Here is a 17,168-nt window from a genome sequence, read left to right as displayed (position 1 = left end):
AACAGGTTGCTTGAACAAGATCTTGAAAGCAGTTTTTACCGTGCGGCAAATTGACTTCTATTTTGGCTATTTTCCTTTTGACGGTTTTTAACTTTATCACTATGAGTTTTGCCAGTTTTCCTAGTTATTTTTTTCGTCATTACTCTGTGACAGTTCTCCCTGGCTGTCCAAAGAGCTAAAGAGGAAGAATTAAAGCTTTTAAATGTATTCAATCCATACCTAACTTAACGACCCAGTAATTTTTGCCCGTTTTTGTTGCCTTGTTTTTCATTCTCTAAATGAAAGTCCTCCGTGAACATCTACTGAGGCAGATTGGACGCCATTTAACGGTTTGATTTTGTCAAACGTTTTTTCTATGGATTTGACACTAATTCTTTTCGAAAAATATTAAGTTATTTATTTTGGCTTGATAATTAGTCTCAGAAATAACAGCGGACGTTCGAGTTTTGACTGCTTGGTAACCTTTTTGGCTTCCAGTCTCTAAATCTAAGTTTGCAACGGGTCTCATTAGCTTTTCTGAAGAGATAAGATAGAATCCTTTTTATCCGTCAAGTTTGTAGCTAATCTTCGTTTGACGTTGAAACCGTTCCTGTTCAATTTTTTTCATTTTCAATTTTTGCTGCCTTCCTTTGTTGCTAGTTTTATCACATTAGCCCTTCATCGTGCTTGAAAAGTTTGGTTTGAGTTCTTGTAAAGGTTTGAAGTTACATATTTGAAATTTATGTTTTGAAGATTTGAAATTACGTATTGTTATGACTTTGGTACCACTAATTTTCATAGATTTTGGTGAAAGTCAATTTTATCCAATTTTATTTTTCTGTTGTCCCTCTACATTGCTCTGCTGTCTTCAACAAATTGGCGTTTCCTGTCTGAGAAACGTTGGTGTAATTTTTCTTAAGCTTTTTAATATGGACATCTGGGATTAATTTTGTTTAGTTCTCGTAATCAGGACTTGTCCTATGTTTCAAGATCTGTTCACAATGTTGTCGACTTTTTGTTGTCAACAAGAAGTTAAGTTTGTTGGAGAAAGTGCTGACCATATGACGTCACGCTCAACTCAAATCGGCAGCTTTTTAATTGCTCTCAAACGAAGTGTGTAGTCCTGTCGGTCTTATGCAATTTATATTATATTAGTCTTGTTGGTCTTATGCGATTTTTTGCTTGCCCATTTTTTTGTTTGACTCATTTAACTTATCGTCCTCAAAAACAGGATAAACAGGCAGCGCCTAGCGGGTATTAAGTGCTCTTGGAGCCTTTAATCTCACTAATCTCCAAGTATGCGGTTCACATAAACTATTTTGGAGACATACTTATGGTGTGAAGTGAGGTTGACTCCCACACCTACCTACCTCGCCCTCCCCGCCCACACACAATCACACCTCCCAATCTCCACCCCTGCACATCGTTCAGGCCGTAATGGCCCCGTGTAGTCCCGTAGGTCCCTTCGATTGAGCTAAAGCTAGCCTCACTAAACCGTGTCTAGCTACTGAGGAAGCCAGCCTGTCGTTTGAGAGTCATTCGCCCGACACTAGTCGGTTATGTTTTTTTCATCTTTACGATTTACTGCTGCGTGGTACGTCATTGAAACAAAATTTTTTGTTCATGCGATCTAACAAATTTTTGGTCGAGACTTTCCTCACTCCGAAAAAGACTTTCCTGACTCCGATATGACTTTATTACTTAAATTTGAGAATTTAAGCTCAAATGAGGATGCTTCAATCTTATTGAAGTTTATTTCATGGGCAGAATGTTAAAAAGTTTAAGTCTATATCAAGTTCAGACATCGTTTCTCAGTTACATGTTTGTTATCGGATTTTTGTAGTCATTTTGTAGCAATCTGCCAATTGTTCAATCTGCCGCACAGCGATTATCGGCCTTGTCTTGAATTTTTACAATTCAAGGACTTGAATTGTATTGGGGCGCTCTTTTCAAGATCTGTTCAAACATTTTAATGATTTTTGAAGTCAAATCCTGATGATTTTGGTCACGCCGAAACAGGAAGTGGAGCAAAAAAGCGAGTGTTCTTACGGCGTGAGTTTTTACCCCATTTTGAAGTAGAGAGAAAACGTTCGTTGAACCAAAATTCGCACTCTCTCTAGTGGTTTTTTGTTCACACTGGCGATTATACTTAAATTTTGTTTTCGATTTTTTATCAATGGTTTTCAATTGTTTTCGCAATGCATTCATAGTCCATTATAGGTCTAGTTTTTTTTATTCGATGAAATTGTATGTCAAGATATGTCATCTTTTTTTGTTTCGTCGTCAAGATTTTTGTTACAACCATCTGACGTCACAATAACTTCAAATTTGTTTTTGTTTTCATTCCTGCATGCAATTGCAACTGAATTGCGTGTGTGACATTATTTTTTCACTTTGTGGAGCGAGTTTGTTCATTTCTTTGAAAATCTCAAAAATGGCGTCCTCTCTCAAATTGACTTCACTTTAATTCAGAGAGATAACGTCAAGTAAGTGTGTGTCAGTCTAATCAAACAAACTTCTGCAGCAGTGAGAAAAATTTATATGCAGTTATAAGCAAATAGAATGGGTATAAAGACATCCTGCCGAAGAGTATAATGAATGGACCGAAGTTTTTATTTTTCTCAAATTACATGTTTCAAGAGCATGTTTATATATTTTGATCGCTTGGTAATAAATTGTAAGGTAGAAAATCTTAACACGAACACAAACACGTATTACTAGAGTTTCTATCCCTATTTCATCATGGCTTTATTCAAGGAGGTCGTAGATAGAGATTGAATTAATTTTTCACTTTAAATTTTTAAAAATTTAGAGTATTCGGTAATGATGTTTACCCAAAGCTGTCTGACTAGTGATATTCATTTTCATCTGATCAAAAACCTTTGCTCTGAAAGTGGAGCTTTATTTAATATCGCTAAATTGAATTTTTTGTGATGCAATCTTTTTGCTCGCTGATCAAATGACGACATAAATGACTGAGCTTGTGGAATTTTTCATTGGCGATGTGGTTTCTTCCTATTTTCTCGAAGTTTTTTTTAAAGCACCTTAATGTCAAATTATATGTGAATGTTTGATGACCCAGCGTATTCGTAAATTGGATTGATTTATCAATGATTTTGGTGATGATATTTCTCAGCTCACTCTGATTGTCCATGATTTCAATCAATTCTCTGATTTTCCCGAAAACGGGCAGACTTTTGTGCTAAATAAGCTTGTTTTTTGTGATGTATCCTTTTTGCTCGATGATAAAATGACACCAGAAAAATCTTGAAAGTTCTGCTTTGTTAAACCATGAATATTCTACTGTGGCTTAAAGTTGCTATTAGAACGTCAATGTCCTTTTCGAATGGGAATTTTCAACTACGTACGATTGTATGTGATGAAATATCTCAGCTCACTTTGATTCTCCATGATTTAAACCTAATCTTTGCTGATTTCGCTGGAAAAATTCTTGATGTTTAGTTGCTCCGTTAAGAATTCAGTTGCTCTGGAAAGTCGCTCCTTGACCCTGAATTTTAAAAAGGTTTAGAAGTTAAAAGGTTTAAAAAGGCGTGGCCTCTAATTGTTAAACAGCTACCGGACTTATACTAAGTATTTGGTATCCACAAACGTAATTGTTAATTGTATAACAGAGAGAGCATTTCTCTGTTTTCAGATTGATGAGTTAAAAAATACTAACATACATGAGATAGCATTTTTACTTTTAACATATTTGAACCTCGGTTCACGTAGTCAATTGACTATGTCAGCAACTCATTCGTCTTCTGTTGTGGAGCATGGTCACCTTGATAGGATTAATGACATCTCATTCGACAGTACTGGACGTCGGATGGCCACTTGTTCCAGCGATATGTGTGTAAAAATATGGAAGAAAGTGGACCCCAATTCGCCCCTCCATTCAACCGCTAATATGGATACTACTGGTATGTAAAATGAAGTAACAGGCCAATGTTCTAATGTTTGGGGTTAACGTGTTTTTCAATAAGTATATTAAAGGTAGGGCTGAATGCAACTTATTGTACTGGAAATTGACGCGACAAAAACATATCCTTCTTCGATTCTGTTGCGGAAGGTGTAATGTCTTTAGGGGATTATAGGAGTAAAAGAGTAAAAGAGTCTAGACACCGTTTTTAACTAGCAACGTTACAGAATTGCCTTCTTGTTCTGCTTTTTTTCTCTCAGCCTGAATTTTGTTTCGAATTTTAATTTTTAATTTTCGGCGCGCAGATATTTTTGAATTAAATTTTTGAAGCTTGTGGCGCAACATAAAAAAGCAACCTTATTTTCGAATTTCATTTAATTTGTTAGAATTTTCCAGTTGGCGTTATTTTTATTAATAGCCGCAAAGCAATAGATGAGGCTATAGTATTGGCTTTCTTTTGGTGTTTTATGACTGAAAGAGGAGTATTGGTTTTCTTGAGGTTTTTAAAACCGGAGGAACTATTCGTTCAGACGGTGTTTTGACCTAAAAGCAAACGTGAGTAAATCGTTCTCTGAGCGAGAGAAGTTTTTTATCATGCGCTGCGTGCAGTGATTGACTTTTCGACTTCGAAATTATGTTTGAGAGAATGGTGCATAATATAGATTACCGTTTTTAGCAGATTTTTTGTCCACTAGGCAGAGATTTTGGCTTTGAATTTGGCTTTTTATAGAAATGTTTTTCTATTCGATGCTGTTTTGAAATGTGATCACCGGCAATTCCTATCACTGTTTTTGAGAGCCTAATAATGCGTTTCATGTTCAAAATGGGCACATATTTATGATTTTAAGTTAATTTTGCATTTTCACCATTTTTTGGATTTTTAAGCGGACTTTTTTCCAAAAGTTTTTGAATTTTGCTATTTACTTTGGATAGTTCATTCATTGAATGCCTCTTTGTAACGTAAAGTATTCTGTTTTTTAAAATTGTACTAAGAATGCACTAAGAAATGGCTGGAATCCTTTTTCAATTTTTTTGACTGAATACTTTATGCAAATATTTGTGGGGCATCAATTTGGTTTTAAACAATTTGACTCCGAATATTCTGTTGTCTTTTTAACAACTAATTTAATTTTTGCAATAGTATAATTCGTTTTTTATCCTTTCTTTCTCCGAAAAGGGAGAAGAGAAAAGTTGTCTGTGGGTTGTTTTACAGTTTTACAGTTGACAGCGGAGTTTTTTTTTTCTAGACCAGTATTGTGATTTATTTCATAGCGTTGTTTAGCCCCGTCAGTTCTTTGAGCTTATCAGTTTTGCACCATCCTAAGAAATTAGGCCATTTTTTTGTTAATGAATGTTTTCGGTAACAAAGTTTTGCAGCATAAAATTTTTTGAGTTTTTCTGCCTCAAATTTATCTTAAACGGAAAATTTTTTTCCGTTTTTTGTATGATTACTGAATGCTGTCGTAATTTTTTGTGTTTTAACGTGCTCCAATGAAGCCAATGCTGAAGCGGTTCTCCCAGGTTCCATCTTTTTGAGCGATGTAGGTTCGTAGATTCCCTCTTTTGAAATCAAATCTGGTGAGATAGAGTTAATGATTGAAAACGAAAGGCGATGCTTTCAGCTGCAATTATGATTTTCTTTGTGAAGATGCGATTGGCTTCCGGAACGTTTCCGACTATTTTTTGTCAAGATTTTTACGACGATTTGACGTCACAACCACTTCAAATCTGCTTTTTACAATTCAAAGAATTTGAATTGTATTGGGGAGCTGTCTTTCTTTAAAATCTTTTCAGTCATTTTCATAGATTTTTGAAGTCAAATTGGAGTAGTGATTTTGGTCACGCCGTAACAGTAAATGGAGCGAAAAAGCGAGTGGTTTTGCGGCGTGAAATTTTTTTGCTCTGACTTTAAAGTAGAGTGAGTAAACGGTGTTTGAACAAGAATTCGCTTTCTCGCCTGTGGTTTTTTATATTCACATGCGGCAATTTCACTTTAATTTTTACTGTTTTTTTCAAATTTTTTGGATCGGATTTTTTAATGGTTTTCCCAATCCATTCATAGTCCATTCTAGGCCTAGTTTTTTTGTTCGAACCAAATTTTCCTTTCTCGATAGTAGTTTTTTGTTCACATGCGGCATTTTGACATTTTCTGTTTTAAAAAATTTTTATGATTTTCTATAAATGGTTTTCTCAATTAACTCATTGTTCATTCTAGGTCTTGTTTTTTGTATATTCAATGAAAATTCTTTGAATTGTACGTCAGGACTTTTCATGCTATGTTTTTTTTATTCGTTCATGTAATTTCAACTGAATTGTGTGCGTGACGTCATTTTTCACTGTTAGGGGAGCGAGTTTTTTTGTTCAATCGCGTGATTACGTTTAAATTTTGTTCACACGTGACTTACCTCACTCTCAAAAATGACTTCCTCACTTTAAAATTGACTTTTGTTTACTTTATTACAAAGAGATAAGGTCAACTGAATGTTTGTCACTCTAAATGAAAGTTAATTGAGAGCAGTTAATAGAGGCAGCAATAATTTGTACAGATTCTTAATGAATCTCAGCTCTTAATGAAAAGAGTAAATTTCTTTTTGTTTGTCTTACTTTTTTGAGATTGCAGAAGCTATTGCGGCTATTTTCTGGCAATCTGCCAGCTATGCTTATTTCTCTGACTTTTAATTATCTAAAAAATGAGAACAATTGAATCTTTAAGCATTTCAAAAAATCAGAGGGAGCCAATAAAGCGACGAAAAAAAAAACGATTTTCTTAACCAGTTTCATTGATTTAAAACAACCGACATACTTATCATATTTGAAGTTTAAGAAATTGTAGCGCGTGAATTAAAAAAAATTCGGGGCTTGCCAGATGAATTGATTTTTGTTTCTTTTTCTTTCTGCGCGACCTTTATTAATCTTGAAACTTTTGCGGGTTAGTGATACACTCAATACCAGGGACCAAGATGAGACCAAAAGGCCATCTTGTGTGATCTTGCAGTTTTAATAAAAACATTGTTTTTTATGATCTTGTAAGACAAAAGTTTATCTTGCGGATTTCTTGGTTTCCGTCGGGCGAAATTCTTGGTTTATTTCAAAATATAAAATCTCAGCATTTAATAAAAGAATTTTTTTTCGTCTGGTTTTTTGAGACTGCAGATCTACGAAGCTTTTGCGACATGGTCTTGAAAACTGCTATTAAGACGCAGTAGAGAATAAATATTTCTCAAGAATAAGTCTCAAACAAATCGGTCAGACCTCGTTGAAACAGACATAAAATGCAAAGAGGAATTAAAATAGTTTTTTTCATTTCAGATGAACAGCCATAAAAATTAAGTTAAACTTATCTAACTGGTTGAACTGAAAACACTGCGAGGATAATTTTAATTTCAAATACAGGAATGTCTGCTGTGAACTCGTTCTCCACCACCCAAGAAGACACGCAGAATGCTGGAGAGTTACAGCCGAGGTGGGTGATCACGCACAAGATTCAAGCACACAATGGACCTGTGTGGAAAGTGTCGTGGGCTGATCCGCACTTTGGACAGGTTCGTGAATCAATGTCTCGTTAAAGTTGGGACAAGGTGTTTTCTCGGAAAGTCTGATATTCTATGATAAAATCAGATTTGTCATTTGCTCGCTTTAACGTTCGTTTGTGATAGAATTCGTTCATGCATTACATTGACAGCAGACATTGACCGCATTTATCCTTTATATAGAGTGAAAGAGCATGGAATAAGTGAGCATTTCCGTCAGCTTAAGCTCTTGTTGCCATTCGTGTCAAAATATTTTTTTTGAAGGAAAATCAGGTTTCCCAAGTGCATTATTGGGTAAAACTTAAAGTAATTGCATCTGTTTCTGATGTATGTATTTGTATGTATTTGTAATAATACCCAAAACCTTTTTGGTTGCCTAGCTGCAATATGAGGAATGATTGTTCAGTTTAAAAAAAAACTATTCCTAGGTCATTGCGACGTGCTCATTTGACCGAAAAGCAATTGTGTTCGAAGAAACCGCCGGTGAGCCAAGCGGAGATTCAGAAACAGTTTGGACTCAAAGGAACTTGATCGTGGACTGCCAGGCGTCTGTGATAGATGTCAAGTTTGGACCGCAGCGAGAAGGACTTATTCTGGCACTGGCATCTGTAGACGGCCTGGTGCAAATATACCAGGTACTTCCATTAGTTTTTTGCTCGATTGTTTTTGCTAGCTGAGTCCCTTTTAGCTTGTCGCTCATCAGGGCTAAGCTAGCAAATAAAATCGAGCAGTGCATATTCGTGAGGCGGTTTTAACCGTTTCGTCACCAGCTCTTGTACATTTATATCTACTAACTCATTTGTTTGAGCTAGCAGAGTCCCTTTTAGCTTGACGCAAATCAGGGCTAAGCTAGCAAATAAAATCGAGCAGTGCATATTCGTGAGGCGGTTTTAACCGTTTCGTCACCAGCTCTTGTACATTTATATCTACTAACTCATTTGTTTGAGCTAGCAGAGTCCCTTTTAGCTTGACGCTTATCAGGGCTAAGCTAGCAAATAAAATCGAGCAGTGCATATTCGTGAGGCGGTTTTAACCGTTTCGTCACCAGCTCTTGTACATTTATATCTACTAACTCATTTGTTTGAGCTAGCAGAGTCCCTTTTAGCTTGACGCTTATCAGGGCTAAGCTAGCAAATAAAATCGAGCAGTGCATATTCGTGAGGCGGTTTTAACCGTTTCGTCACCAGCTCTTGTACATTTATATCTACTAACTCATTTGTTTGAGCTAGCAGAGTCCCTTTTAGCTTGACGCTTATCAGGGCTAAGCTAGCAAATAAAATCGAGCAGTGCATATTCGTGAGGCGGTTTTAACCGTTTCGTCACCAGCTCTTGTACATTAATATCTACTAACTCATTTATTTGAGCTAGCAGAGTCCCTTTTTAGCTTGACGCTTATCAGGGCTAAGCTAGCAGATAATATAAAGCAGTGCATATTCGTGAGGCGGTCTAACTGTTTCGTCACCAGCTCTTGTACATTTACATCTAACTCATTACTTTGAGCTGGCAGAGTGCCTTCTAGCTTGACGCTTATCAGGGCTAAGCTAGCAGATATAAAGCAATGCATATTCGTGAGGCTGCCTAACTGTTTCGTCACCAGCTCTTGTATAGTTATATCTAGCTAATAAGGAAATTTGAGCTAGCAGAGTCACTTTTAGCCTGAAGCTTGTCAGGGCTAAGCTAGCATATATTAAAGAGAAGTGTATATTCGTGAGGCGGTCTTAATCGTTTTGTCACCAGCTCTTGTACATTTATATCTGCCTACGTATTGGTTTGAGCCAGAAAAGTCACCTTTAGCTCTACGCTTATCAGGGCAAAGCTAGCAGATGACAGAGAGCTCTGTAGTGATGCCGTTTTTTTTGCAAATTTTTGCGGATGTTGGCTTCCTCAGATTTTCTACTTTTGAGAAAAAATCTTGCTCTTTCGGATTCTTTTTGTTTCCGTGAGCGATCAAGATCACTACGTATAAAATTAGATGTATAAATAAGAAAATGAAAAAAAAAATTATAGAACAAAAAAATACAGTCATTAAAATTACAAGTCTCCTTGCAAATTCATCCATTGCATCTTGAGCTTCTTTCGCATTTTTTGAAGGCTGGATTTCTGAAGTGAGGACTGTTCTATTCGCTGGGCTTGAACATTGAACATCGTTTTAGATAAAATAGTTTGTTCGAATTAACTAATGTACATAAGCTAGTTTTGTTTTATCGGTGATATATTAGCATTGTACAGAAAATTAGATACAACAATGTTTACAGCCTGTAGTTTAATCGTTTTAAAGATTTTGGCAGGAAACCTGTATGAAGACACGGTAAAAATTAAAGAGCTGTCAATCATTTGCAATTTTGAGGTTTTGAATATTTCTGTTTTTCGAGTTTGACGAACCTCAAATTTTTTCTTGTTCGATGTTTGGTTGATGCGTTGATTTTGCAGCTAGCTAATGTTTTTGAAGCCATAAACAAAAAGAACCCTAAGCAAATTTAAGAAATTTATGGTAATGTTAAATTTATTTTGCAGTTCTTGTCGTTTTCGATTCCGATTCTCTCCTTCGACAGCAAGATTTCAGCGAGATATGACATTTTCTTCGTTTTTCGATGGGATTAATTACCTTTCATTATCTTCACGCCAAATGTGCGTAAAATTTAAACATTATTGTTTTCTGTAAGTTTGAAGCTATTTTTTGTCTGTTTAGCTTCTTCGTGTTTGGTTGCTCTGCTGGTGAGATCAAATATTTCATGATTTCCATTCATTTCTTTGGATTGTGTTTCAGTGCTTGTCTCGCTGTCTTTTATTTCGTCAAGAATGTTTGTAGGACCGGTGACGTCACTGCTTTGCTCATTCATTCATTCATTTGATTGAGTTGTGCGCGTGACTCAATTTTGCTTTCTTATTGGAATCAGTTTATGGATAAGCGTGATTTCATTTCGGGTGTCACCTGACTACCTAATTCTCGAAAATTACATTCATCCCTTTCAAACGGTTGAACAAGCATTTGATTGCGATAAATATGTCAAACCAATTTAAATGGCGATAACTTCTCGCTTGGTTTGTGAGTTTTTATGAATCAGGAATTGTTCGTCTATTCTGAACTCCCATATTACGATTTTTAAGTAATTATGTACAGTTTTTGAGATATTGGCTAACAGCTTTTTGCATTGAGGTTGTTTTGTTTCTTCTAGTGCTTCTTCTAGTAGCTGCAATTATGATTTTCTTTGTGAAGCTGCGATTGGCTTCCGGAACGTTTCCGACTATTTTTTACGACGATTTGACGTCACAACCACTTCAAATCTGCTTTTTACAATTCAAAGAATTTGAATTGTATTGGGGAGCTGTCTTTCTTTAAAATCTTTTCAGTCATTTTCATAGATTTTTGAAGTCAAATTGGAGTAGTGATTTTGGTCACGCCGTAACAGTAAATGGAGCGAAAAAGCGAGTGGTTTTGCGGCGTGAAATTTTTTTGCTCTGACTTTAAAGTAGAGTGAGTAAACGGTGTTTGAACAAGAATTCGCTTTCTCGCCTGTGGTTTTTTATATTCACATGCGGCAATTTCACTTTAATTTTTACTGTTTTTTTCAAATTTTTTGGATCGGATTTTTTAATGGTTTTCCCAATCCATTCATAGTCCATTCTAGGCCTAGTTTTTTTGTTCGAACCAAATTTTCCTTTCTCGATAGTAGTTTTTTGTTCACATGCGGCATTTTGACATTTTCTGTTTTAAAAAATTTTTATGATTTTCTATAAATGGTTTTCTCAATTAACTCATTGTTCATTCTAGGTCTTGTTTTTTGTATATTCAATGAAAATTCTTTGAATTGTACGTCAGGACTTTTCATGCTATGTTTTTTTTATTCGTTCATGTAATTTCAACTGAATTGTGTGCGTGACGTCATTTTTCACTGTTAGGGGAGCGAGTTTTTTTGTTCAATCGCGTGATTACGTTTAAATTTTGTTCACACGTGACTTACCTCACTCTCAAAAATGACTTCCTCACTTTAAAATTGACTTTTGTTTACTTTATTACAAAGAGATAAGGTCAACTGAATGTTTGTCACTCTAAATGAAAGTTAATTGAGAGCAGTTAATAGAGGCAGCAATAATTTGTACAGATTCTTAATGAATCTCAGCTCTTAATGAAAAGAGTAAATTTCTTTTTGTTTGTCTTACTTTTTTGAGATTGCAGAAGCTATTGCGGCTATTTTCTGGCAATCTGCCAGCTATGCTTATTTCTCTGACTTTTAATTATCTAAAAAATGAGAACAATTGAATCTTTAAGCATTTCAAAAAATCAGAGGGAGCCAATAAAGCGACGAAAAAAAAAACGATTTTCTTAACCAGTTTCATTGATTTAAAACAACCGACATACTTATCATATTTGAAGTTTAAGAAATTGTAGCGCGTGAATTAAAAAAAATTCGGGGCTTGCCAGATGAATTGATTTTTGTTTCTTTTTCTTTCTGCGCGACCTTTATTAATCTTGAAACTTTTGCGGGTTAGTGATACACTCAATACCAGGGACCAAGATGAGACCAAAAGGCCATCTTGTGTGATCTTGCAGTTTTAATAAAAACATTGTTTTTTTATGATCTTGTAAGACAAAAGTTTATCTTGCGGATTTCTTGGTTTCCGTCGGGCGAAATTCTTGGTTTATTTCAAAATATAAAATCTCAGCATTTAATAAAAGAATTTTTTTTCGTCTGGTTTTTTGAGACTGCAGATCTACGAAGCTTTTGCGACATGGTCTTGAAAACTGCTATTAAGACGCAGTCGAGAATAAATATTTCTCAAGAATAAGTCTCAAACAAATCGTTCAGACCTCGTTGAAACAGACATAAAATGCAAAAAGGAATTAAAATAGTTTTTTTCATTTCAGATGAACAGCCATAAAAATTAAGTTAAACTTATCTAACTGGTTGAACTGAAAACACTGCGAGGATAATTTTAATTTCAAATACAGGAATGTCTGCTGTGAACTCGTTCTCCACCACCCAAGAAGACACGCAGAATGCTGGAGAGTTACAGCCGAGGTGGGTGATCACGCACAAGATTCAAGCACACAATGGACCTGTGTGGAAAGTGTCATGGGCTGATCCGCACTTTGGACAGGTTCGTGAATCAATGTCTCGTTAAAGTTGGGACAAGGTGTTTTCTCGGAAAGTCTGATATTCTATGATAAAATCAGATTTGTCATTTGCTCGCTTTAACGTTCGTTTGTGATAGAATTCGTTCATGCATTACATTGACAGCAGACATTGACCGCATTTATCCTTTATATAGAGTGAAAGAGCATGGAATAAGTGAGCATTTCCGTCAGCTTAAGCTCTTGTTGCCATTCGTGTCAAAATATTTTTTTTGAAGGAAAATCAGGTTTCCCAAGTGCATTATTGGGTAAAACTTAAAGTAATTGCATCTGTTTCTGATGTATGTATTTGTATGCATTTGTAATAATACCCAAAACCTTTTTGGTTGCCTAGCTGCAATATGAGGAATGATTGTTCAGTTTAAAAAAAAACTATTCCTAGGTCATTGCGACGTGCTCATTTGACCGAAAAGCAATTGTGTTCGAAGAAACCGCCGGTGAGCCAAGCGGAGATTCAGAAACAGTTTGGACTCAAAGGAACTTGATCGTGGACTGCCAGGCGTCTGTGATAGATGTCAAGTTTGGACCGCAGCGAGAAGGACTTATTCTGGCACTGGCATCTGTAGACGGCCTGGTGCAAATATACCAGGTACTTCCATTAGTTTTTTGCTCGATTGTTTTTGCTAGCTGAGTCCCTTTTAGCTTGTCGCTCAACAGGGCTAAGCTAGCAAATAAAATCGAGCAGTGCATATTCGTGAGGCGGTTTTAACCGTTTCGTCACCAGCTCTTGTACATTTATATCTACTAACTCATTTGTTTGAGCTAGCAGAGTCCCTTTTAGCTTGACGCAAATCAGGGCTAAGCTAGCAAATAAAATCGAGCAGTGCATATTCGTGAGGCGGTTTTAACCGTTTCGTCACCAGCTCTTGTACATTTATATCTACTAACTCATTTGTTTGCGCTAGCAGAATCCCTTTTAGCTTGACGCTTATCAGGGCTAAGCTAGCAAATAAAATCGAGCAGTGCATATTCGTGAGGCGGTTTTAACCGTTTCGTCACCAGCTCTTGTACATTTATATCTACTAACTCATTTGTTTGAGCTAGCAGAGTCCCTTTTAGCTTGACGCTTATCAGGGCTAAGCTAGCAAATAAAATCGAGCAGTGCATATTCGTGAGGCGGTTTTAACCGTTTCGTCACCAGCTCTTGTACATTTATATCTACTAACTCATTTGTTTGAGCTAGCAGAGTCCCTTTTAGCTTGACGCTTATCAGGGCTAAGCTAGCAAATAAAATCGAGCAGTGCATATTCGTGAGGCGGTTTTAACCGTTTCGTCACCAGCTCTTGTACATTTATATCTACTAACTCATTTGTTTGAGCTAGCAGAGTCCCTTTTAGCTTGACGCTTATCAGGGCTAAGCTAGCAAATAAAATCGAGCAGTGCATATTCGTGAGGCGGTTTTAACCGTTTCGTCACCAGCTCTTGTACATTAATATCTACTAACTCATTTATTTGAGCTAGCAGAGTCCCTTTTTAGCTTGACGCTTATCAGGGCTAAGCTAGCAGATAATATAAAGCAGTGCATATTCGTGAGGCGGTCTAACTGTTTCGTCACCAGCTCTTGTACATTTACATCTAACTCATTACTTTGAGCTGGCAGAGTGCCTTCTAGCTTGACGCTTATCAGGGCTAAGCTAGCAGATATAAAGCAATGCATATTCGTGAGGCTGCCTAACTGTTTCGTCACCAGCTCTTGTATAGTTATATCTAGCTAATAAGGAAATTTGAGCTAGCAGAGTCACTTTTAGCCTGAAGCTTGTCAGGGCTAAGCTAGCATATATTAAAGAGAAGTGTATATTCGTGAGGCGGTCTTAATCGTTTTGTCACCAGCTCTTGTACATTTATATCTGCCTACGTATTGGTTTGAGCCAGAAAAGTCACCTTTAGCTCTACGCTTATCAGGGCAAAGCTAGCAGATGACAGAGAGCTCTGTAGTGATGCCGTTTTTTTTGCAAATTTTTGCGGATGTTGGCTTCCTCAGATTTTCTACTTTTGAGAAAAATCTTGCTCTTTCGGATTCTTTTTGTTTCCGTGAGCGATCAAGATCACTACGTATAAAATTAGATGTATAAATAAGAAAATGAAAAAAAAAATTATAGAACAAAAAAATACAGTCATTAAAATTACAAGTCTCCTTGCAAATTCATCCATTGCATCTTGAGCTTCTTTCGCATTTTTTGAAGGCTGGATTTCTGAAGTGAGGACTGTTCTATTCGCTGGGCTTGAACATTGAACATCGTTTTAGATAAAATAGTTTGTTCGAATTAACTAATGTACATAAGCTAGTTTTATTTTATCGGTGATATATTAGCATTGTACAGAAAATTAGATACAACAATGTTTACAGCCTGTAGTTTAATCGTTTTAAAGATTTTGGCAGGAAACCTGTATGAAGACACGGTAAAAATTAAAGAGCTGTCAATCATTTGCAATTTTGAGGTTTTGAATATTTCTGTTTTTCGAGTTTGACGAACCTCAAATTTTTTCTTGTTCGATGTTTGGTTGATGCGTTGATTTTGCAGCTAGCTAATGTTTTTGAAGCCATAAACAAAAAGAACCCTAAGCAAATTTAAGAAATTTATGGTAATGTTAAATTTATTTTGCAGTTCTTGTCGTTTTCGATTCCGATTCTCTCCTTCGACAGCAAGATTTCAGCGAGATATGACATTTTCTTCGTTTTTCGATGGGATTAATTACCTTTCATTATCTTCACGCCAAATGTGCGTAAAATTTAAACATTGTTTTCTGTAAGTTTGAAGCTATTTTTTGTCTGTTTAGCTTCTTCGTGTTTGGTTGCTCTGCTGGTGAGATCAAATATTTCATGATTTCCATTCATTTCTTTGGATTGTGTTTCAGTGCTTGTCTCGCTGTCTTTTATTTCGTCAAGAATGTTTGTAGGACCGGTGACGTCACTGCTTTGCTCATTCATTCATTCATTTGATTGAGTTGTGCGCGTGACTCAATTTTGCTTTCTTATTGGAATCAGTTTATGGATAAGCGTGATTTCATTTCGGTTGTCACCTGACTACCTAATTCTCGAAAATTACATTCATCCCTTTCAAACGGTTGAACAAGCATTTGATTGCGATAAATATGTCAAACCAATTTAAATGGTGATAACTTCTCGCTTGGTTTGTGAGTTTTTATGAATCAGGAATTATTCGTCTATTCTGAACTCCCATATTACGATTTTTAAGTAATTATGTACAGTTTTTGAGATATTGGCTAACAGCTTTTTGCATTGAGGAGGTTGTTTTGTTTCTTCTAGTAGTTCTTAAAAATTGTTTAATTTTCCGTTATTTCAGTAATTTCAAATTATCTCAAATTTTTTGCTAGATGACTGGAAAAATTTTGCAGCCTTTATTGGTTATTTATAGGTTATAGTTATTTATAGTTAGATTTAAATCGCTCGGTTCCTCTAATCGGAACAATGTTTCGCTTTTCAAACAATCACGCGTATCAGTTTTGAGATATCGACTGAAATCATTCAATTTCCGAACTATTTCACATCATTTCTTTTTTAAAATAATTGTCAGGATGTGTGAATAATTAAACTGCGGGTTAGATAGTTAGAATAATTGAACTGTTTATAGTTACGTTCAAAGTGAGTATTGATTTTTCAGGCGACATCGCCCTGGAATCTGACCGTCTGGGTGCAACACTCGAAAATCAAACATCTCAAGAACTGTACCTTAACATCCATATCTTGGAGCACTCCCATAACCTTGCCAACATTGCTGGCAGTCGGTGCTAATGGTGGATCACTGCCAGACAAAACAGAACGATTCGGTCTGTTTGAGTTGATACATTCAGCTAACCCAGATTCAGGGAAGGAACTAATATGGCGACGAATCCAAGACCCCAGAATCGAAATTCACGCACCGACCTCAGTTTATGAGGTTGCTTTTGCGCCTTCATGTGGTCGACGATATCACACGTTAGCTATTGCAACTAACGAGATTCGTGTGATCAAAATTGAGCTTCCTTTTGTTGCCCAATTTCAAGCTTCTGCTGCCAACGAGTCCTCGGATTCGCTGAGTAATGATGCCGCATCATCAAAGTACATCTTCAGTTCTCAAACCGTTGTAAGTTCTGGCCGAACGTCCAGTACTTCGGCAGCTGATATTTGTTACAGATTAGGCTGGAATGCTCTGGGAACTATTTTTGCTGCTTCTAATGGTGACGGTAGTGTGAAACTGTACAAGCAGAATCATTTCCAGCAATGGATTTGTTTTTCAAGATTGGAGACTAAAGTTACAACTGATGTATCTTCACATGCGGCGCGCTCCCTCTTTCCTACATCTAAGAGTGTTCAGAATATTAGCGACGGCGTAATCGCGAGTGGCGATTCAAAATCGAAGAACGGCAATCAATCGTTAAGAAGGCCAACTCATATTATGGACTTGAATAAGAAGCTTTTGTTCCCGCATTAGCTGCTGGCTCTTTCCGGACAAACTGAAAATTCTTATGATTAGTTTTACCTCATTTGTTAGTAAATGATTTTTACAATAAATGCAACTTCGCATAATTCAAAAATTAGCAAACGGGGTGATTTTTGCCAGAGATATAAGAATTATAGGCACAAAGCCTTGGCGCTACTGAA

At 36.3% G+C, this 17,168-nt stretch overlaps 1 protein-coding gene across 1 annotated transcript; it reads left to right on the top strand.

Annotated features, from left to right (window-relative positions):
• Positions 1 to 3,220: 3,220 nt before the first annotated feature.
• On the top strand, positions 3,221 to 17,112 carry LOC142346101 (nucleoporin SEH1-B-like). Its single transcript, XM_075398605.1, has 6 exons — positions 3,221 to 3,902; positions 7,295 to 7,443; positions 7,860 to 8,066; positions 12,343 to 12,531; positions 12,948 to 13,154; positions 16,189 to 17,112. Exons 1-6 carry the CDS (start codon positions 3,722 to 3,724, stop codon positions 16,996 to 16,998), a joined length of 1,743 nt encoding a protein of 580 aa, XP_075254720.1. The 5' UTR covers positions 3,221 to 3,721; the 3' UTR covers positions 16,999 to 17,112.
• Positions 17,113 to 17,168: the final 56 nt, after the last annotated feature.

Source organism: Convolutriloba macropyga, chromosome 9, assembly GCF_964194025.1.
Source record: "Convolutriloba macropyga chromosome 9, txConMacr16.3, whole genome shotgun sequence".
Lineage (NCBI taxonomy): Eukaryota > Metazoa > Xenacoelomorpha > Acoela > Convolutidae > Convolutriloba > Convolutriloba macropyga.
The sequence above is the reverse complement of the archived record's forward strand: the minus strand, read 5'-3'. Positions and strand labels throughout refer to the sequence as shown.